Source organism: Rhagoletis pomonella, unplaced genomic scaffold (assembly GCF_013731165.1).
Source record: "Rhagoletis pomonella isolate Grant_MI unplaced genomic scaffold, Rhpom_1.0 Rhpom_scaffold_00009, whole genome shotgun sequence".
Taxonomy (NCBI): domain Eukaryota; kingdom Metazoa; phylum Arthropoda; class Insecta; order Diptera; family Tephritidae; genus Rhagoletis; species Rhagoletis pomonella.
Window position 1 is genome coordinate 40773257 of NW_023458563.1, and position 20377 is coordinate 40793633.

Sequence of the window (20377 nt, forward strand, 5' to 3'; positions counted from 1 at the left end):
TAGAACTTGCAGGTCCATTGTGATACCACTGTGAAATATGGGAACCTCAGTGACTATTCTGCACAGAACCATTTTCAATCTCTTATGAAGCATAGGATTGGTTTTATTCCTACACCGGATAGTTCCGTGGGAGAGCTGAAAAAGTGCCTACCTAGAAAGCTCGCTCTGCTCTTAGCTTAAGCTGGGCAGATATAGAAGAAGTTCTGAACTGTTTCTTCCTCATCTCTGCAACTTCTGCAATATATATGGGAGAATATTCCTAATCTCTAAACGTGATCACCAAATAGTCAATGACCGGTTACACAAGCCTTGACCATCAAAATGTCCTCCCTTGAGACTAAGCAGCCCTTCAGGTTTTTTCCTATCAATTTGTGGCCATAGTAGCCTAGTTGTTGTACAAGTACCCTCCCCTAACCATGACCTATTGGCCCCTTGAATGATGTTATTTCTAATCCTTAATTAGCAGGCTGCCATGACCTGCTTTCACATGGTGGAAGATTGGTACCTGTCCCCGCAGCTCCAGCTAACAAATGATTGGAGACCTGTCTGCACGGGCATCCTAAGCGAGTCGCTTAAGCCCCGTCTGCCTCCTAACAATGGCGGTCTGGCCCCTGTCCTGCTCGAGGCTAAAGCAGAAGACGAAGCCACGCCTGTCGGTTTTTTTTGGAGGACCGTCCTCTTTACTGATTCTTTGTTTGGAAATTTCACTCATAATCTTGGTCCTACGAGTACCGGACAAAGGAGGTCCACTTGCACAGAGGTTTGTGTGCAAAGATAGAGCTATATAGAACCGGAGGTCGCCAGATATTCGGAGCACTCCGTTCGAGACTGGGCTAGTTATTAATCTGGGTCCCCAGCCAGGCTGAACATCAGCACGGGTCGTCTAACACCTTGTTCCAACCCGGAGCCTTTTTCAAGAGGTTCGCTGCTTCGTTACCACTATAGGCGACGATCAAAACCATTTCCATATGTTGAGGAACTTGAGCACATGGCACTGATTTCTGATCTTCGCTGGACACTGTTCTGACATCGTACAGAGCCTAAAAAATGTGGTGCCCATTACCAGTCGGCACCCTCGTGGAGGGTTCAGCCGGAGCATTTTCGCGTGTTTAATCAGGCAAAAAAGGTTTTTGTTAATGCAAAAAATGTGTGTTTTTTATATCTCTTTTGGCTTAACCACCGCAATTGCGTGCTGTAGCCTTTTTGTGTGACGGCAAAAAGGGCGTAAGCGACAAAATTACTTGTTTCATTAAAGATGGGCAAATAAAACCACCAGTATAATATGCCTAACATCAATCTTAACTTGTTCATTAACCTATACGTTAGTATCTATAGCAGTGATTCCCAAAGTGGTCCAGATGGACCCCCAGGGGTCCACGGGAGACTCGACGTGGGCCACGGTGACGTGAAAGATATGGGGATCCATGAGTTGTAAATGGGGCTCCACGAAAATTTATCTGGTTTCGATGTAAAGAACCAAAATGGTTGCTTGATAGCTTCTTTATTTAACTTTAATTTGTTTGAGTGGTGTATGGTGCTCTTGATGCACTGCTGCACTTACCGTCACCTTGTGTTTTCATACGAGGGGAAGCCTTAGCACTCCCACCTTCGGCAATCGAAGCCACCATCAGCGAGAGAGTATTTTGATGTATTTACGAGCTCTATTTTTTAAAACCTACAGGTTTGTAATCACATTATTTTTATAAATAGAACACAAGAAAATATTTTACTGTTATTTTGGCCACTCTGAGTTTAGTTTTTGAATTCTCCCGCAAGTTTACATTGTTGGATCTAATTATCACATTTCATTTTTTTTTACGAGCTTTGGGAATATTTAGAAATGTATCAACAGGGGGTCCACCGAAACCAGTAAATTTTTGAAAGGGGTCTACGAGAAAAAAAGTTTGGGAACCTCTGATCTACAGTAACTTCAGTGTTATCAAGAAAAAACCGCCTACTGAAAAATTTACTTTTTGTCGCTTACGCCTATTTGGCGGTTAGGGGTCGTTATATATATATTTTTTTTATTAGGACTTTACTTAAGTGTGCTATTGGTATCTTCGTCTCTGCGGCAAAAGTAATATATACTTCCTTAATAGGTAAATGATTATCTGTAGCTCGTTTCTGTAACAATTCTCTACCAATGCGAATCGAGATATGAATTCGCCGCCCTGTTCTCTACTGCTAATGAGTAATAGAGAACTGCGTATATTCTCTACCAGTAGAGAAATAATCGGTAGAGAAAAGTTACAGAAACGAGCTACTGGGTTGCAAAGGTCTCTATCAGCTGAGTCACTTTAATACAGTTTGGTTTGAAAAAAAAAGACGATATAAGTTTGTAGTTACTTTCAAAATTGTTATATATATATTGTTGTTGTATAATTTACTTTAAAATTCTATGTTGATTCGATTGGCAATATCCAAAATATTTGCCAAAACTAAAAAAATTAATTTTTATTGGTGCGGAATCAAATCAAAAATATCGATAGTATCGTCGATAGTTTGCGAACTCTACATGGCAGTGCTGGCAATCTACATAAGTGTTGTCATGCGCTACGCAACCATATCGCTTGTGGGGCCATTACACCATCTGCCTATGGAAAAGTAATACTTTAGAGAATGTGTGCGACCTGCCCGTACTTTTATGTATTGTATTATAATGGATATAAAGCCTCCTTTCTCTTACTTTAGGTTTAACTGGGGCTCACTTGCACAATTGAGAGATTGTCCTTTGTGATACCACATTCTGAATGGCACCCAATACTTAATCGATAAAACGCCCCGAGCCGATTCTATATTTACGGATTCGGCTAAACTCAATGCCCCACAGCTTCTCGGGGTCTTGCAAACGCTGGGAAGGTAATGTTGAGGTGATTCTATCTCGTCGTTTCCAAGGCAACTGCGGCGTATGGGGTCCGGTCGTATGCTCAGCATTATTGCGTGAATACCGATAGAACAGTGATCCGTTTAAACCCCCACCTAAAGTGAGATCTGTGGCTTTTCGTGTGTGAGGAGTGCCCTCGACAGCCCCCTGCCCACCCTCGGCCGGAAGGACCTTGCGATCGCACATGTTCTGGTTTTCTCCCAGCGCTTGCTGAGCTGACATGAGGCCCATCTATCAAAGAGTGTGCCACAGGTGAACAATGGCACCCCCACAGTTCCCCGCAATGTCGCTTTGACCCGGAACCCAAATTAATTTAATACAGAAGTATTCCGACGAGACCGAGAAAGAGAGCATATATTCCTTAACCAAGTTAGAGCGCACCTCCACCGTGCTCAAGGCCCTGATAGCTGCTTGGCTATCAGAATAAATGCTCACATGCCTGACTGTCATGGAACTCCGGAGCAGTGAATCCATCGCCTCCCTGATAGCAGCCAATCCTGCCTGGAATACACTGCAGAAGTCCGGGAGCCTGGACTTTCGTGCTGATGGAAAGTTCTCGACAGACATTTGCCGTCCAGTTTCGATCCATCCGTGAAGAAGAAGTTTACCGCTCCCCCTCTCCAGAAGTTCCACCCAGCCCAATCCTCCCTTTAGAGAAAGTGGGCAAAGAAGAAGCTCCTAGAAGTCATTTTGGTGGCGGACTAATCTGTGAGCCCACTAGAACTCCAGAGTATCCAGTCCTTAAGTCGGTCAACCAATCGGTTTCCCTGAGTCTAAAAACTATTCGCGCAGTGGAAATTTTGCCTGCAACGTCGACAAGCACTGCGTTATGTTCAGTGCTAATATGGGGGTGGTCCGCCGTAACCCACAATTGAAAGTCGCTGATTACGTTTCTACAAAAAAAAATTGGCTGATTTGATTACACCAAACAAATTGCCAAATTTGTGGCAAGATGATGAAGATTTTCAGAATGGTAGGAGAATCATAAGTCGCCACTGATACTGCAGAGCGTGGTGTAAACAGGTCCAAGATTACAATAAATGATTGACAAAAAAAAGAAGACAAACTGCAATATTTAATACAAGTCGGAAAAGATTATAATCGCCAATTTCCATCACTTACAACACGGTGAATTCATATAATCGCAAAGCACAAAAGCAAAAACTATATTAGCAAATTATACGTAAAATGACAATAAGAACACCAACAAATTTACTACAAACACATCATTTTGAAAATCAGTACAAATTCGCATTGGAATCAGCCGCTCTAGTAACACCACCTTATATGAATTCGTCTTGAGTTATAACCAGGGAACGGCTTTTTAGGACCTAAAAACCTATAAAAAAGGCAAAATAAAATAACGAAATAGGACGGAAAAGGCAAAAAAAAGGTATTGCAAAAAAAGCAAAATAAGGCACTAAAAAAGACAGAAAATACGAAGAACAATCAAAAATTACATTTATTTTAGAAATGTTTATATTACAAGTAAAATGAGAAAAACTATGAACTAATTTCATTATATGAAAAATTTGTACTTTGAATCTTTGACTATTTTATCATTTCGAGTTTTTAACTCATAAAACTTTAATCTGTATAGTTGTAGTAACATTGAACCACAAGATGCATTTTGAAGTTTTCTGGCAGCATTTTCATTCGATTTTCGCGAAGAAAAGCCTTGAATGTACTAAATGTGCGCTCGACGTAAGTTGATACAAGTGGCGCCCAATTTAAATATGGAACGTTTGAAACGTTCATATTATCAGGAATAAGGGCGTTTGCCTCACACTTAACAATTTTATCCACACCCCTTATTGTCTCCAAGCCTAAGTTAGCTGAGAAAACGGCTTTGAATTTGTCCAACACCAATTTGGCAATAGGCCCCTGCGCTTCTATAAGCCGCTTCTCAATGTTATCCAAAATATTTAATACCTCACCAACTGGAGTTCCTACAATTACATTAAAAGTGTATGTGAATTATTAATTTTTTACTGAGAATTTGGTTTTTCCACAACCTGTTTTCTGTAGACGTTCGAAAACTTTTTCCTCTAAAAGAAAACCAAAATTGCATTTTATATATATCAAATTCCCCAGAACCGATTTTTTGCTCAACAATTGCTTCGAGAAACTGACACATGCTGCATCGTCCGTTATTTGGTCAATTATTCTTTTGATGGAATCATAGTTTTCGGCATAATATACGGCTGCAATTAGCCAAAATGCCCCATCGAGTTATCACCTGTATAAATTTACAAATAATTATAATTAAAATTAACAACAATAGCAATTTATCTTGACATACCGGGTGAGGAGGCAGAGGAAGATTGGGTTCCATTTCTTTGAAAACTGCCACCCTGAATGGGCTTTTCAAGAAAACTTTTTTTAAGTTTGAAATTAAGACGTCAACATCTGAGTACTTCGAGCGTAGAGATTCGCAGACCCGGTGTACGCCATGTGCGACGCAGGTGATATGAATCATATTAGGATAAAGCAGCTTCAATGATGACGCACTTTTCTTCATGTAGGGTGCTGCATCAGTCACAAATACCAACACTTTTTCACGTTGGAATCCTATTGGCCATAAAATGTGCATAGAATCGTCAAACAATGTTGCGATTGTTGATGAGTTCACCTTATCCAACACCTCCACCGTCAAGAGATAGCCGCGTCCGCTTTCACGCAACGGTCCAACAATAACGTTGGTTACACTGCGGCCTGCCTTATCTGTAGTTTCATCGATGGACACAAAGACGGGGCTTTCTCCTATTTCTAAACGAATTTTCTGCAAAACGGACTCGTAACAATCCTTCACGTAATTTTTTCTAAGAGTTTATTCATCGGGAAGGGATTCCTGAACGTATTTTTCAAAGAATGATTTGAATTCCACACTCTTCAATTTATAAAGTGGAGTTCTGCATGCAATCATCATTTTAGTAATATCTGCGTAAAATACATTCTTTTCCACAAATGGTGCTATCATTTGGGTCTTGTTTTTCTTTATTTGTAATCCTTTTATATGTTTTTCACTTTTAATATGCTGCTGAATATAATATTTTTTTTCGTGATTAACTTTTACTGAACAAATATTGCAAAATAAAACGGTCCCATCAGTACAAAATACATCCGAACCAAACTCGGCAATCAGAGTGTGAATTTTTAAACTCTTGGTAATTTTAGACTTCGGCATTGCTTTTTTAGTTTTTACACTAAATAACTTTTTGTTTCAAATAACGGCTGGCAAACTCTATTGAAGTAAAACAGTTGTTAGTTGTGCACATCAGCAACTGTGTTGATAGATTTTAGCACGCAGCAGAGTGACATGAAAATTTATTTAAGCTTAAGTATTCACTACTTACACACTGCGTTTTTCTATACATACTAATTTTCGAATATGGGCATGTGTATATTTCTTAATCTTTAAAAAAAATTGTAAATGCTATAATCACTTTTTTAAAGGTAGAAAGGGCAAAAAAAAAGGCAAATATCTTAAAACAGGCAAAAAAGGCAAATATCTTAAAAAAGGCAAAAAAAGGCAAATATCTTAAAAAAGGCAAAAAAAGGCAACATCAAATGGGTATATATGGAATCACGGAAAGCTAAATCGTGGACATTCTTGATCGAATATACTCTATCTCTTTAGCAGAAAAAAAGGCAATTTCCATAAAATCCGTTCCCTGGTTATAACAAATAATTTATAAACTATAAAGAATTACAAATAAAAAAAAAACAATATTTGGACCTTTTCAAACTTCTGACTCAAGGCGCAAATTTTAATGGCCTGCAATTGGGCTCACACTTTGCATATCGTAGTTATCCCTTAACTTAACGTTTTTAGGGAGTGTCACGATTAAATTTACAATTTTTGTAAAATAGTTTCATTAGTCTACAAGTAGATACAAAACTGTACTTTTGGCAAGTTTTGAAGACTTTTGGTAGGAAAGATGCACCGTGAGTAAAAGGCTAAAGTCCATTGTCAAGGAATTGATATATATACATATGTACATAGAAAGGCTTTGATTTCACCAACTGTCAAATATATTTATATATGTATGTATATATTTATAAAACTGAAAGGAGCATTCGATAGTACGAAAAGAGTTTGCTTGAACATATTTATATTTAATACTTCTATAAGTATATTGGCAGTAACCTATCTGCGCAATGTGTTTGGATTCAGCAATCAAATGAAGAAAGTTTTGAGCCAAATGTAAGTTTTGCGCGTACGCAGGTTTTCCATGTATTAGTATCTGTGAATACCCAGCAAACATTTGGAGTCATAAATGAGTCTTTAAGGAGTCCTTTTTCGGAGCCATTACGCTCATAATGAGATCATTTAAGAGTCCGATATGAGGGTGTTTCCGTTCCTCCGAAGGTTGACTTATATGAGCTTAAATTCATATATCAAAGAGACTCAATATGAGTCATATTGGACTCTCATTGGTCTTACATATACGGCTCATTTTGGACTCTATTAGAACAATTTTTGACCTCATACATGAATCATTTCGGACTCTTTTTAAGGCTCTTATCAGCTTAATAAATTACTACATTCGGACTCTTATTTTAAGTTGTTCTATGAGTCTTATTGAACGCACTATATTTGAAAAGGCATTCAGCAAAACTTTCTTTCAAATAACACACATACATACTTACGTGCATATACACATTCCAACATGCATTTAATAGCCGCAGCTGCATAAATTTTTTTAATTTTTTGTTTTGTAATTATTTTCAATCTAATATATAAAAATCTCGTGTCACGGTGTTAGTGGTCGAGCTCCTCCTAAACGGCTTGACCGATCATTATGAAATTTTTTGTGCATATATGGTAGCTATGAGAATCGGATGTAAAGTATATTTCATTCCGTAAGGTGCAGGGGGCGTGGCACCTCCCATACAAACCGAATTTTTCATACTGCAAATCTCTGGAAGTGTTCATGGTAGAGTACTCGAAAATGGTATGGAGATATACGAAAACAATCGCATACTCATGTAGAAAAATTATGGTTTTTGGAAAAGGGGGCGTGGCACCTCCCATACAAACCGAATTTCTCATACTGCATATCTCTGGAAGTGTTCGTGGTAGACTACTGAAACTTGGTATGGAGATAAATGAAATCGATCACATGGTCATGAAGAAAAATTGATGCTATTAGAAAAGGGGCGTGGCACATCCCATACAAACCGAATTTTCCATACTGCATATCCCGGAAAATGTTCACGGAAGAGGACTCGAACATGGTATGGAGATATATGAAAGCAATCGCATACTCACGGAGACAAATTATGGTTATCGTAAAAGGGGGCGGGGCACCACCCATACAAATCGAATTTTTCATTTTGCTTAACTTTGGAAGTGTTCATGGTAGAGTACTCGAACCTGGTTTGGAGATATATGAAAACAATCGCATACTCATGGAGAAAAATTGTGGTTATTGGAAAAGGAGGCGTGGCACCTCCCATAAAAACCGAGTTTTTCATACTGCATACCTCTGGCAGTGTTCACGATAGAGTACTGGAATTTGGCGATTAGGGTGTCCCTATCCTAAAAAAATTTTCTCTATTTTTTTCTTTTAGATCTTTTGGTATTTTTGTATGAAAAATCTAATATATAAAAATATCGTGTCACGGTGTTTGTGGTCGAACTCCTCCGAAACGGCTTGACCGATATGAATGAAATTTTTTTGTGTATATTTGGTAGGTATGATAATAAGGTGTAAAGTATGTTTCATACCGCTAAGTGAAGGGGGGCGTGGCACCTCCCATACAAACCAAATTTTTCACACTTTATATCTCTGCAAGTGTTCATGGTAGAGTACTGGAACTTGGTATGTACAAGACATATAGTCATGAAGAAAAATTTGTTGTATTTGAAAAAGGGTGCGTGGCACCTCCCATGCAAACCGAATATTTCACACTGCATATCTCTGGAAGTGTTCATGGTAAGAGTACTTGAACATGGTATGGATATATGAGAAATCACTCCCATACTCTTATAAAAAATTGCGGCTATTTTATAAGGGGGGGTGTGGCGCCTTTCAAACGGTACTGAAGCTATTACGTATCTTTGTATGCATATACAATTTTGCTAGGTTATTTAAGATGGTAATGGAAATATGCCTTCCGACAACCACCAAAACGTAATATTAGAAGATAAATGCGTCAGTGAAAATCATGAACGTGAACTGTTGGTGAAAATGTTGTACCAAAATGTTTCAATACAAAAAAATTTATTTTGGGCGGGACGAAGTTCGCCGGGTCTGCTAGTTTCTGTATAAAGAAGTTTAGATATAAATTTCGAATCTTTCCTGTTTTTATATTGGCACAAGGTGCTGGCTCATAACTTGGATTATATATGAATACTGAAAGATTCATATAAGAGTAAAAAAAAATTTTGTTTTTGACTCATGTATTCTGAACGCTCAGAATATTCTCGCAAACATATTCTGAGCCAAGGCGAATTAATGTAAGGTGATAGCAGGACTACAAAAACAAAAATTTACATGTATTTTGTTTTTGCTTTGGCGGCATAAACTGTCAAAATCTGTAAGAGTGTGCGTAGGAATTCAAACAAAATTTTTCAATTTGATATCAGAAGCCGTGCGGCGAAACGCAAATACAAAATCAGCTGAGCTAGTAACACCACCTTATATAAATTCGCCTTGTTCTGAGCGTTCAGAATATAAGAATCGGAAAGGAGTCCTAGGTAGGTAAGAAATATGAGTTTCAAAAACAAAAATTTTTTTTACTCTTATATGAATCTTTTAGGATTCATATATGATCCAAGTTATGAGCAGGCACTTTGTTCCAATATAAAAACAAGTAAAGAAGTATAAGTTCGGGCGAAACCGAACTTTATATACCCAGCGCACGTATTAAATATCGTTTTTTTTCACCTTTTAGTAAACTTCATGATAAGGAAGAGTATTTTTCCGGATGTAAAACAGTTCCAATAATAGGCTATGATATATTGAAATAATTGGACCAAATTTGGTGGAAATCGGTAAGGCGGTTATCGATATATACTTATGTAGTCCCCTAAATATCATTTTATGCTAAGAGTTCATTGCATATATCGATTTTGAGTAAATTAGCTTAAATAGTTACTAATTTATCGCAGTTTTCGAATATCTGTAAATTACCGTGGGCGTGGTTCTTGTCTGATTTCAAAAATGATCAACGGGTTTCTTAGTAAGGCCCTAAGCAATGTTCGCACCATGGTACAGAGATCAGCATTTCGTCATAAGTGGGCGGGGCTACGCCCTTTTGCAAAAATTTCATAACTGTCTTATTTTACGGAAATATCTTAGTTTGTGCATATTTCGAAAATACCGTTATATGGGAGGTGGGCGTGGTTATTGCCCGATTTTGCCCATTTTCAATCCCAACCGACTTACCAAATTTCGTTGACATATCTCAATTTTTGCTCGACTTATCGTGTACACGGACAGACGGACGGACAGACATGACTTAATCCATTTCTCTTTTCATTCTGATCATTTATGTATACATTTGTCTATATCTATCCCGATTCGTTTAGGCTGTTACAAACAACCGTTATGCGAACAAGGTTATAATAGCCTTGTGCACAAGTGCGCTCGGGTATAACAATAATGGCTCGAAATTTATATCTAAACTTGTTATATGAATAATAATATTATATATGATATGAAAAATAATTTGGAAACAAAAAATAATCAAAATTTAGCTGCAGCAGCTGCTACTTATTACATAAATGTTGCAATATACATATATATGCATGCGCAGAGGTATGTATGTATATATGCAACAGTATTTGAAATGAAGAGTCGAAGAATAAGGCGAATAAGATTCACAGAACAGCATGAAATAAGACTCCGTAAGTAGGCATTTATGAGACCAATAACCTCAAAAAGAGTCCAAAATGTGCCGTATATGAGACCAATAAGAGTCAGAGTTTTTTACTCTGGGGTGCTTATGCCCCTTTTTTTTGACGATGTTTACTTATACAAACCAAAACTTTATGATGAAGTATTAAAATTTTATTTTAAAGCTACCTGGAAATTAAAAAACCGCACATTATTATTATGGAATGTTGGGATCAACTTGTCAAATAACGTTAAATTACAGGCATCTAACCCTAATTTATTTTTCATGTAAATATAGGTTCGAGTATTTTTTATGAAGTGTGAAGTAAAGTGTTTTGTGATATAATATTATTTTTCATTTTGTGAATTTGGTGCAAGGTCTAATAAAGCAATTGCATGTACTATTTAAAAAAAAAAAAAAAAAAATGTAAAGTTAAACCTTGCGTTTATTAATGCAATATATACATATAAAGACTTATTTCTTGCTTACAATGTTGGTAAAATGAAGGATATAATTAAGTAACTAAACAACTTATTCAGAATTTTTATTGTAATAATTTAAATTGCAAATTCAAATTTTGCGCTTTCCTTTTACGAATCTTTCTATTATCCTTTCAGTGTCAATTTCAATATCAAAGTGTACGTGTAAAAGTGCTAGACCTATCAGTCTTTCTTCAATCATGGTACTACGCAACCATGTTTTTAACCGGCGAAGGGTTGAAAACTTCTTTCGGAAGTAGCGTTAGCGTAGAATGCGGAAACGTTTGTTAATCAATGGAAACGCATATTCGTCGCATTTACCAAGAACTTCTGCTGCTGATTTTGGGAATGGCTTTTATACACTTTATACTCTCCTTCCAAATTGATACCGTCTTTTTCTAAGAAAAGTTCGTATCGCAATTATAATAGGGAGTTTTAGTTTTTTAAACTATAATTTTATTCTATAAATAATCTTGTGCAAGCCTAAGAAATGGTTACGGTTGAAGATTAAAATAAACAAGTAGGAAAGTCTAAGTTCGGGCGAAGCCGAACATTAAATACCCGACGCAAGTATTAAATATATGACTTTCACTTTTCCGAAAGCTACCGCTACAATTTTAAGTAAATTAGCGTCCTTAAATTTCGAAATATTGACGTTTCAAGCAATTCTGAAATTTACCGTTATATGAAAGGCGGCCTCAATTTTAGTCCGATTTCAATAAATTTCAACGTTTTGCTTTTATGTGGCAAGCACAATAACTATACCGAGTTTGGTACAAATTGGTGGAACGTTTACCGAGATACATATATGTGATCATAAGTGGGCGGTGCCACGCCCATTTTCCAAAATTTTATCATAAGCATATTTCTTGGTAAAGAATTGTTGCAAGCATAAATTTTGAATAAATTAGCTTCAATATTTACCGATTTATCGAAGATTTTGTATTTCTCTAAATTACCGTTATATGGGATGTGGGCGTGGTTATAGACCGATTTTAAAAATTTTCGGCCATTTGATATGCTGTACCAAGACCAATAACTGTGCCAAGATTGGAAGAAATTGGTGCAGCGGTTACCAAGATATACGCGTGACTACGCCCATTTTCCAAAAATTTATAATATTATTATTTTTCTTCTAAAATTTATTGTAAATGTCAATTTTGAGTGAACAATCTTCAGTAGTTACTAAAATATTGCAGTTTTCGTATTTCTGAAAATTACCGTTATATGGGAAGTGGTCGTGGTTTACGGTTGCCAGACGTACTGATTTTATCAGTACAGTACTGATTTTTCAACTCTTGTACTGATTTTATTAATTTCTTCAATCAGTACGCTAATGTCCTGATTTTTGTAAATTTGTACTGAATTTTCAATTCTAACAAAATACTTTAGGATTTTCTTAAGGTTTTTACATAACGTTGGAACTCCCTTAAACTGTACTGTAAGAAGTAAGAAGAAAATAATTTAATTGTAGTTGACATGTTTCAGATAATGTTTGATATGCCCAAGAAATTAATACAACAAAAAGATCAGTCGTTTTATGGGCATATTGCCGGGTCGTTACGTACCATTTGCGATGTCAGTCGAGTGTTGCTAGTTATCTCGAAAATAAGTTTCAGTTAAATAACAATAAATTTTAATATTCGAATGGCCTTTGCCTATAACTTGTAATGCTTTTTTTTACAATTTACTGACAATGTAAAAGAGTTATGCATACAAGGCATAGAGTCAGATATTCTTTTTAGTGAATTCTTAGTCTTTCAAAGTTTTTGCGTAGAAAAATTAATTTAAGCCATTAGGAATTATAGATGAAGTCCTTAAATGGTGGTACTTGCCCATATTTTGAAAAATATGTAATATTGTTTGTTTTTTTTTCCATACCACACTCAATCGAAGCGGCTGAGAGGATCTTGAGTATAAACTTTGCTTCACAAGGAGAGAAACCAGCTTTTAATTAAGAATTTTTAAAGTGAACTTTAAACACTAAATTAATTTAATTTGATATTCAAAAATTTCGTAAATATAAAATATTTATTGGCTTCTGTGTACAATGATATGTACACTCATGTTAAAATGAATAACACTTTTATTTTTTATGAACTATATTTCATTTATATACCAAAATATTGTTAAAAACAACTACTCTGGCGTTTTAAAGTATTATCTGATACTTACATTAAAAATTTTGTTTTGAATAAAAATGCACTGAAAAGTGCTGATTTTTTTTAGCTTGAAAAAGTCTAACGTACTGATTTAGAGCATAAAAAATTTGGCAACCCTAGCGTGGTTACAGTCCGATTTCGCCCATTTTCAATACCATCCGTCCTACGCCCGAAAGAAGTGCACGTACAAAGTTTCGTTAAGATATCTAAATTTTTACTCGAGTTATCGTGTGCACAGGCGGACGGACGGACAGACGGAAGGATGGACGGACGGACGGACAGACAGTCACTGCTTAATCGATTTCTCTTTTCATTCTGATCATTTATGTGTACATTTGTCTATATCTATCTCGATTCGTTTTGCCTGTTACAAACAACCGTTATGTGAACAAAGTTATAATACCCTTGTGAACAAGTGCGCTCGGGTATAAAAAGGGCCACATCGCCTTACGAAGTTTTTTTTTCCGCAACAAATTATTGAAAAAGCGTGTGAAAAGAAAAAAATTACGAAAGGTATGTGAAATCACAGAATAAACAGTATATAGAAGACGCACCACATACAAATTTATTTTTCTTCGGCGGACGTAATATAACAACCCGGACCAGAGCAGAGAAGTTAACATCACGACCACTATGAATAACATGGCGACCCGGAACAGAGCAGAGGAGTTAACATCACATCCACTATCAATAACATGAAGTTAACATCTCGCCACAAACACACATCGTTGCGGCGAGCTTGAAAAAAATGTATCAGGTGCCAAGCAGAAAAAACATCAAAAGCAAACAAAACTGTTGTTTGTTAAACTATTATTTAAAAATCAAGTATTAAATAAACAGGGCGATTCTGAACAGTAACTCCCTGGGAGTTTTCTCTCTTGAGTTGAGCTGCCAAAAGAGTCAAACAGCTTTTTCGAAGTTCGAATTTCCTCCACCTAAATTTTCGGGGAAAATGCTGCTCCCTGGGTGTTAATTATTGGAGGATTTCTTTCTCGGGAGAAACAAATTCCCGGAGAACAAACTCCCCGGGAATATTAAGAATTGGCCTGAAAATTTTATAATTAAATCTATAGTTATAAAAAATATATATTTCTTGTTTCTGTCTGCTTATTTGCATAACGAAAAACAAACTTATAGGGCCCCTAACCCACATGTGTGTTGTATTTTTTGGTAGCTTCAGCTTTAAAACGTAAAAAAAAATAATGCTGGACACCAAAATCAAAACTAGACTAAAAATTTCGCAGTTGTCGCCATACACAGCACAAATTGTTGTACAATAACACAAGCATGAGCAAAATATCAAAATAATTTTTATTTTATCGCAATAGCTGTGCAGTTTAGTAGAAACGACCCCATACACCACACAAACGATCGACGCAAGCCCGATATTGCGTAATGTTTTTGTGTGGTTTAGGGGCCCTATAACAGCGGCACGAGCACAGCAATTCCGTGTTTTGTTTCCCTTAGAAAAGTTACCAAATCAAACTTATAAATATCTATATATAAGTTGTGAGACTTTAAATAATAAGAAAAAAAATATTTGCCTATAGACTAGTAAGACTATTCATAGTTTTCAAAAATTCATTTCTGCCAGCCGAAAGTATAAAAATACGGCATTTGGAAACAAACAAATAGCAGATATTACAATTTAGAAAAAAAGTATTAAAAATTATACAATTGTATCAAAACGGCAACGCTGATCGTGATGGAAAACGAAGTTATTTAACATCTTGTCATCATAGCGACGATGGAATTAACAGCATCAGCCGAGTGAACTGCTAAACTAACAAAGGCAGCGCCGCTTGTGATACCCTTGCTTAGTGTTGTTCCGATACTGTTATGTACTCGATACCTGTACTCTTTAAAAATATCGAAGAAAAGTATCGATGCTACAAATATATCGGAGAGAAGTAGTCGATACTTACTCATATCGAACTCATTACAGCATTCCGCAGAACTAATATAATAATTTCAGAAAATATTATATATGCAAATTAAAAGGGCCTGTGCATGTTTATATGCATTTGGATATATTTATTAAAAAAGTTTGATAAGTTTAATAAGAAAGTTGCGTTATCTGCCGCCGCGGCAATGCTATATCATGGGAAGAAAAAAATAAAAAATTGGAGTATTTTCCGATCGAAACTTACCAAAAGAGCAGCCATAAGTTTGATCGAGTACTTTCGGCAAAACCTACCGAAAGAGTAAATCTTGCAAAACGTGAAAATTTTACTAGTACGGGAACGCAGTCTTGACAGTTTCTTCATTTCTGTATCAAATTTCAATTAACAAGGCGTTGTCAAAGTCCGATTCTCCAACTTATTTTATTTGCTTCATACAGGTTAAGGTTGGGTACAAAATTTTATTTGCTTCATACACGTTAAGGTTGGGTACAACTTAAGGTCTGAACGTGTTTCCAAAAAATACTATAGCACACTATGTCACAACCAAAATTCTGAATAGGTGGAAAAGCAAGTAAATACTCTAACCGCGTACTCGATACCCAACTAAGTACTTGTGATAAAGATTGCAGTACAAAAAGTACTCAGTACTTGAAGAAAGTATCGAGTATTTACTCGTAGTTACTTGTGCGGAACAACAACACACTTGCTTGCCTCAGCGCTCGTGCCATAAATTCAAATTGGTTCGATAGTCGACATGCGTCTTTTGTATACTGTTTATTCTGTGGTGAAATACAAACACTCAGCATTTGCGGAGATACACTAAGGGCCGGTTACTCAATGTCTGGTTAACACTAATCTCCGGTTAAACATCGTTATCGACGTCACCGACTCCCTGTTATATGAATGGAGTCGAATACGTCGATAACAATGTTTAACCGGAGATTAGTGTTAACCAGACATTGAGTAACCGGCCCTAACAGGTCTATTCTGCGCTGTTAACATAAATTTTGTAACCGGTTATTAAAGTGTCTGTCAATTTTTAAACCTTTTTCGCATTCTGTGCTCTCTTGTAACCGGTAAATTTGGTTACCATCTTATAAGCTGGTAACAAAATATTGCCCCGTGAAATATTCGATACAGAATTTCCACAAATCTTCATAGCAGAATTGCTGAATATTTTCACTGCATTACCAACGTACCTAGAATCGTGGTGACAAGAAGTGGTAAAATTTTTTGGTAATAAAATTTTCCGGTCACAAAATCTTCGGTAACGTGCAGAATAGACCTGTAAAGGAAATATGGCTGGATATCATATTTAACCTAACAGCAGAACAAAGAACGTTGAGTACCTCTTTTTAATTTAAACAGCAGTCATAAAAGCCCAGGGTATCTATAATTATTTAAATAAACAAGAGTATAATAAACTAAACAGAGGATATAACTATTAAATACTTTTCTGTGGTATTGCAATTTATCTAAAATTATTTTTACGAAAATATTCTAAATGTACACAACTTTGGGATAATGCATAATATAAAATATATTTGAATCGAAATCTTTAATTCAACCATACATTTGAACAATTGATTGTGTATAAATGAAGAAGGCGATGAAGATGTGATTACAGCGAGACCTAGACGCATGTCTGAAGTCAATACAGCAACAAAGATACAGCCCATTCCAGAGGGTTCATCTTTCTTCATAATGTCTCAGACAAACAGGTTTTTAAAGTATTTATTTATTTTGTTTTATGTTGCTTTGTTGTATTTAACATATGGTAATGTATGCACATATATATAGGTTTGCAGCTTGCAAACAAAGTTGGAATAATTATAAAATAAAACAAAAAACATTTTTCAGAAAGGTCCAAAATTTGAAAATTTGCCAGATTTCTTATACCAACTGCAGACCTATGGGTTTCAAGTTTTTGTTGCAATTAATAATTGAATATAGCAAGTTCTAGCAGGTTTTAGTTTGTTTGTCGCATGCTTATTGTTATTTGGTTTTATATACTTAATTTATTATTTTAGCATTTATTTCAGCTCTAATTTTGCATTTCCGAAATTCATCCTAAAAAATAATCGTATTTATATAAATTCTCTTTTTACTTATTTTCTTTCAAAAAATGTGCAGGTTTCGCGTCTTTTGTCATTGGCTCTGCAATCATAGCAATTTCGGAAACGTTATATTGTGCTGTATTATGTTCTCATCGGCCATGTTAGCAGCAGAGGACCCATTACGGTCAGATGCCGATCGCAATAAAGTAAGAAAATATAAAAACATTGAAACCACAACTAAAAAACTTGCGGGTTCCAACTACCTTAAACAAATTGTTTTGTGAATGATTTCTTACTTTAAATTTATTGTTTATTTACCAGGCAATTCGCAAGTTTATATTGTAAATGTAATGTTAAACTTGGTTAAATTCACAAAGAAACGATCACATTGGCACCACCATTGGTTATTTTTCGAAATTCTTTTAATTTTTTATGAGAAACATACACATAAGGTATACATATTTAATTTTTTTACCAAAATACATGTATATGTAAGTCCAGTGGGAAAAATCTTTTAGTGTGTGTGATATATTTTTTACTACATGACTAGGAGTTTTAACCTTTTTTTCTCGAAAATATGATATGCGTAAGTTGCAGCTTTATAAGAACAAGGCTGCACTGTAAAAATTATTTTAAGGAAAGTCAAATCGTATTCAATATTATTTGAGCCAAAAACATAAAACCAATAAAATTTATGGTACATCATTTCAAGTCAAATAAAATCACACCTCGCGAACAGTGTGGAATGATAATCAGACCAAAAGAAGTCTACAAGCCTGATATTATTAATATTATAGTTTAAAAAAACTAAAAACCCGCTTTTGTTACAATGTGAACTAAAAAGTAATAAATAATTTATAGTTTTAAAGATTTCATTTAAAACGATTAGAAAGTTCCCTAACTTGATTTAATTTCAAACTAGCTTAAAATATGATTAAAATGATTGACAATAAAATTATGCAACTTAAATGGAAAACAAAATATGAAGGGCTTTATACCAATTGCTCTAAACTTTTCATTGTCAGTGTATGAACTACATACTTATAATACATACATATGTATTGAATAATCCCAATAGCATGACTGTTGATGATTAAGGCTTACTGCTAAAAAATCGCAAAGTTTATATTCTTATACAATTAGAATGGATCGATTCTGTTCTTCTTCTCGGTCGAATCATTCTACAATAGATAAAGACACGCAATGATGCCAGCATGTAAAGAATAATAAAGGTCTTAACATTATAATTTCGCGATTGTGGCGTGAAAAAATTACTACAAAAATCGAATCCCCATGACCCACATGGTGCATTTCTTGTAAAGCGGCCAGGAAAAAAGGTAATGCTTTGGAAATCGTTCATATTGTGGCAAATACTGCGAACACGCGAGTTTAAAGTGGTCAGCAACAGAATGCGAGAACGTTTGATGAATGACATAACATTCGATAAGAAACTTCCAGAGTTGCTATGAATGCTAAATAAAGGACACATGTATATAAAAGCGGTGCAACAGTGCCACTCTGCACTCAGTTGTCTAACAGAAAGCTACGAGTTAAGTTGCGTATAAGCAAGCTATCAGTAAATTTGAAGTTACTGAGTATTATAAAGTGTTGTAAAGGAGCGGTGGTACAACAATGTTACTTGCCCAGTAATTTGAGCGTTTATTTAACAAGTCAGTGAAACGAACCTAAAGGATTTAGGAAATCCGTCGAGTAGGCGAGAATTGGAATTGTTAAATAAATCCCAAGGAGAAAGTTTTGGAGATGACAAAGTTCTATGATTTGACGATACTGCCTTTTAAAAGGCATTGGAACAGCGAGGATTATACACGTCCGGAATTATAATCACGGCTGCAGCAAGCTATGGGAGTAGATATCTGCGAAGGTTGAAGAACAAGGAAAGGCTCCTTATTCATCAACAGTTATGATCATGAACATGTTATTGGCTGATATGTCACACATGATGCAAACGCAGCTTCAAGCACAGAGGTCGCAGTTGTTGTCAGAGGTGCCAGCTCAATTGTCAATGCAAAGGTGTCATCGCGGCTAGAAGCGCAGCTACATGTAGAGGAGGCACGTATGTATGTCATCCAAGCTGAAAGCGCAGGATGCCAAGATTACACAGCTGCAGCAGGATTTGGTGAAAGATAGCCAGATATTAAAGTCATACATGATAAAATCGAAGACGGCACAATTAATTTCCAGGTCTTTAAGCTCCAGTTAGAGCTGGAACTGGAGAGCCGCTACCAAAAAGGCAACGAGACTTCAAAGGAATTCGCGTATTGGGGAATTTTGTGGGTAGCATTGGCCTTTGGTCCTAGTTCTAGTGGGTACAGATCTATCTGCTGTGTGCCAAAGGCTGCTTTTAGTTAGGCCCAGTGGTGACGTGACCTTATTTGTGGCGGAGTTTGTAGCTCCTTTCGGCCTATGGTTGGGAGTGCCGGACTCCCGTACTGGTGTTAGGTTTTTAGTTTTGTTTGGTGTTGTCGCGTCCGCTCGGGTAGACATCCGCCGTACCCGGGGACGGCTATTTGGCTGCGCAGGTCGCCCGATATCCGGCGCACTGCGCTCGCGCCGGGAGTTTTTGTCGGGCCCCATTCAGTCTTACCATATAACACCTTCGCGCAGCCCTGAAAAGAGAAATACGGGAGAGATAAAAGAGATTTAGGTCTGAGGGAAGACATTCCTCAGTGGCTCAAAACTGGCATTTACTGTTCATAATTCACTGGAGCCTTCAGTTCTTGAAGAAAGCGTATAAAATTTGAAAAAGACTAGTTGAGCCCTATTTTTGCATTTTAGTTTGATTATATTAAATTTTTCAGTGCAAAAAACAGACAAAGTAACAATTTGGAAGAAAATAAATAAATCAATCAATAAATGTCACATAACAAGAAATAGTTGAAAACAGTTTTAGGGTTTCCCCAAAACGAAGAAAAGATTCACAAAAAGAATTTTAAATGTTATAAAAACTTTGACTAAAATTAAATTTTTTTTGTATTTTTATTGAGCTTTGTACCACGATTGTTTATTAGGAAAAATTGAAAAA

At 36.1% G+C, this 20377-nt stretch overlaps 1 protein-coding gene across 2 annotated transcripts in view; it reads left to right on the plus strand.

Moving 5' to 3' along the window:
• The window catches only part of LOC118745787 (muscle calcium channel subunit alpha-1), a gene marked incomplete at its 3' end in the record, with an annotated part of 467188 nt that overhangs the window by 267960 nt on the left and 178851 nt on the right, over positions 1 to 20377 (plus strand). For both annotated transcript variants that reach the window (XM_036479462.1, XM_036479461.1), the window contains 1 exon segment: positions 17411 to 17540. In XM_036479462.1, coding sequence (XP_036335355.1) covers positions 17411 to 17540 — 130 coding nt within the window.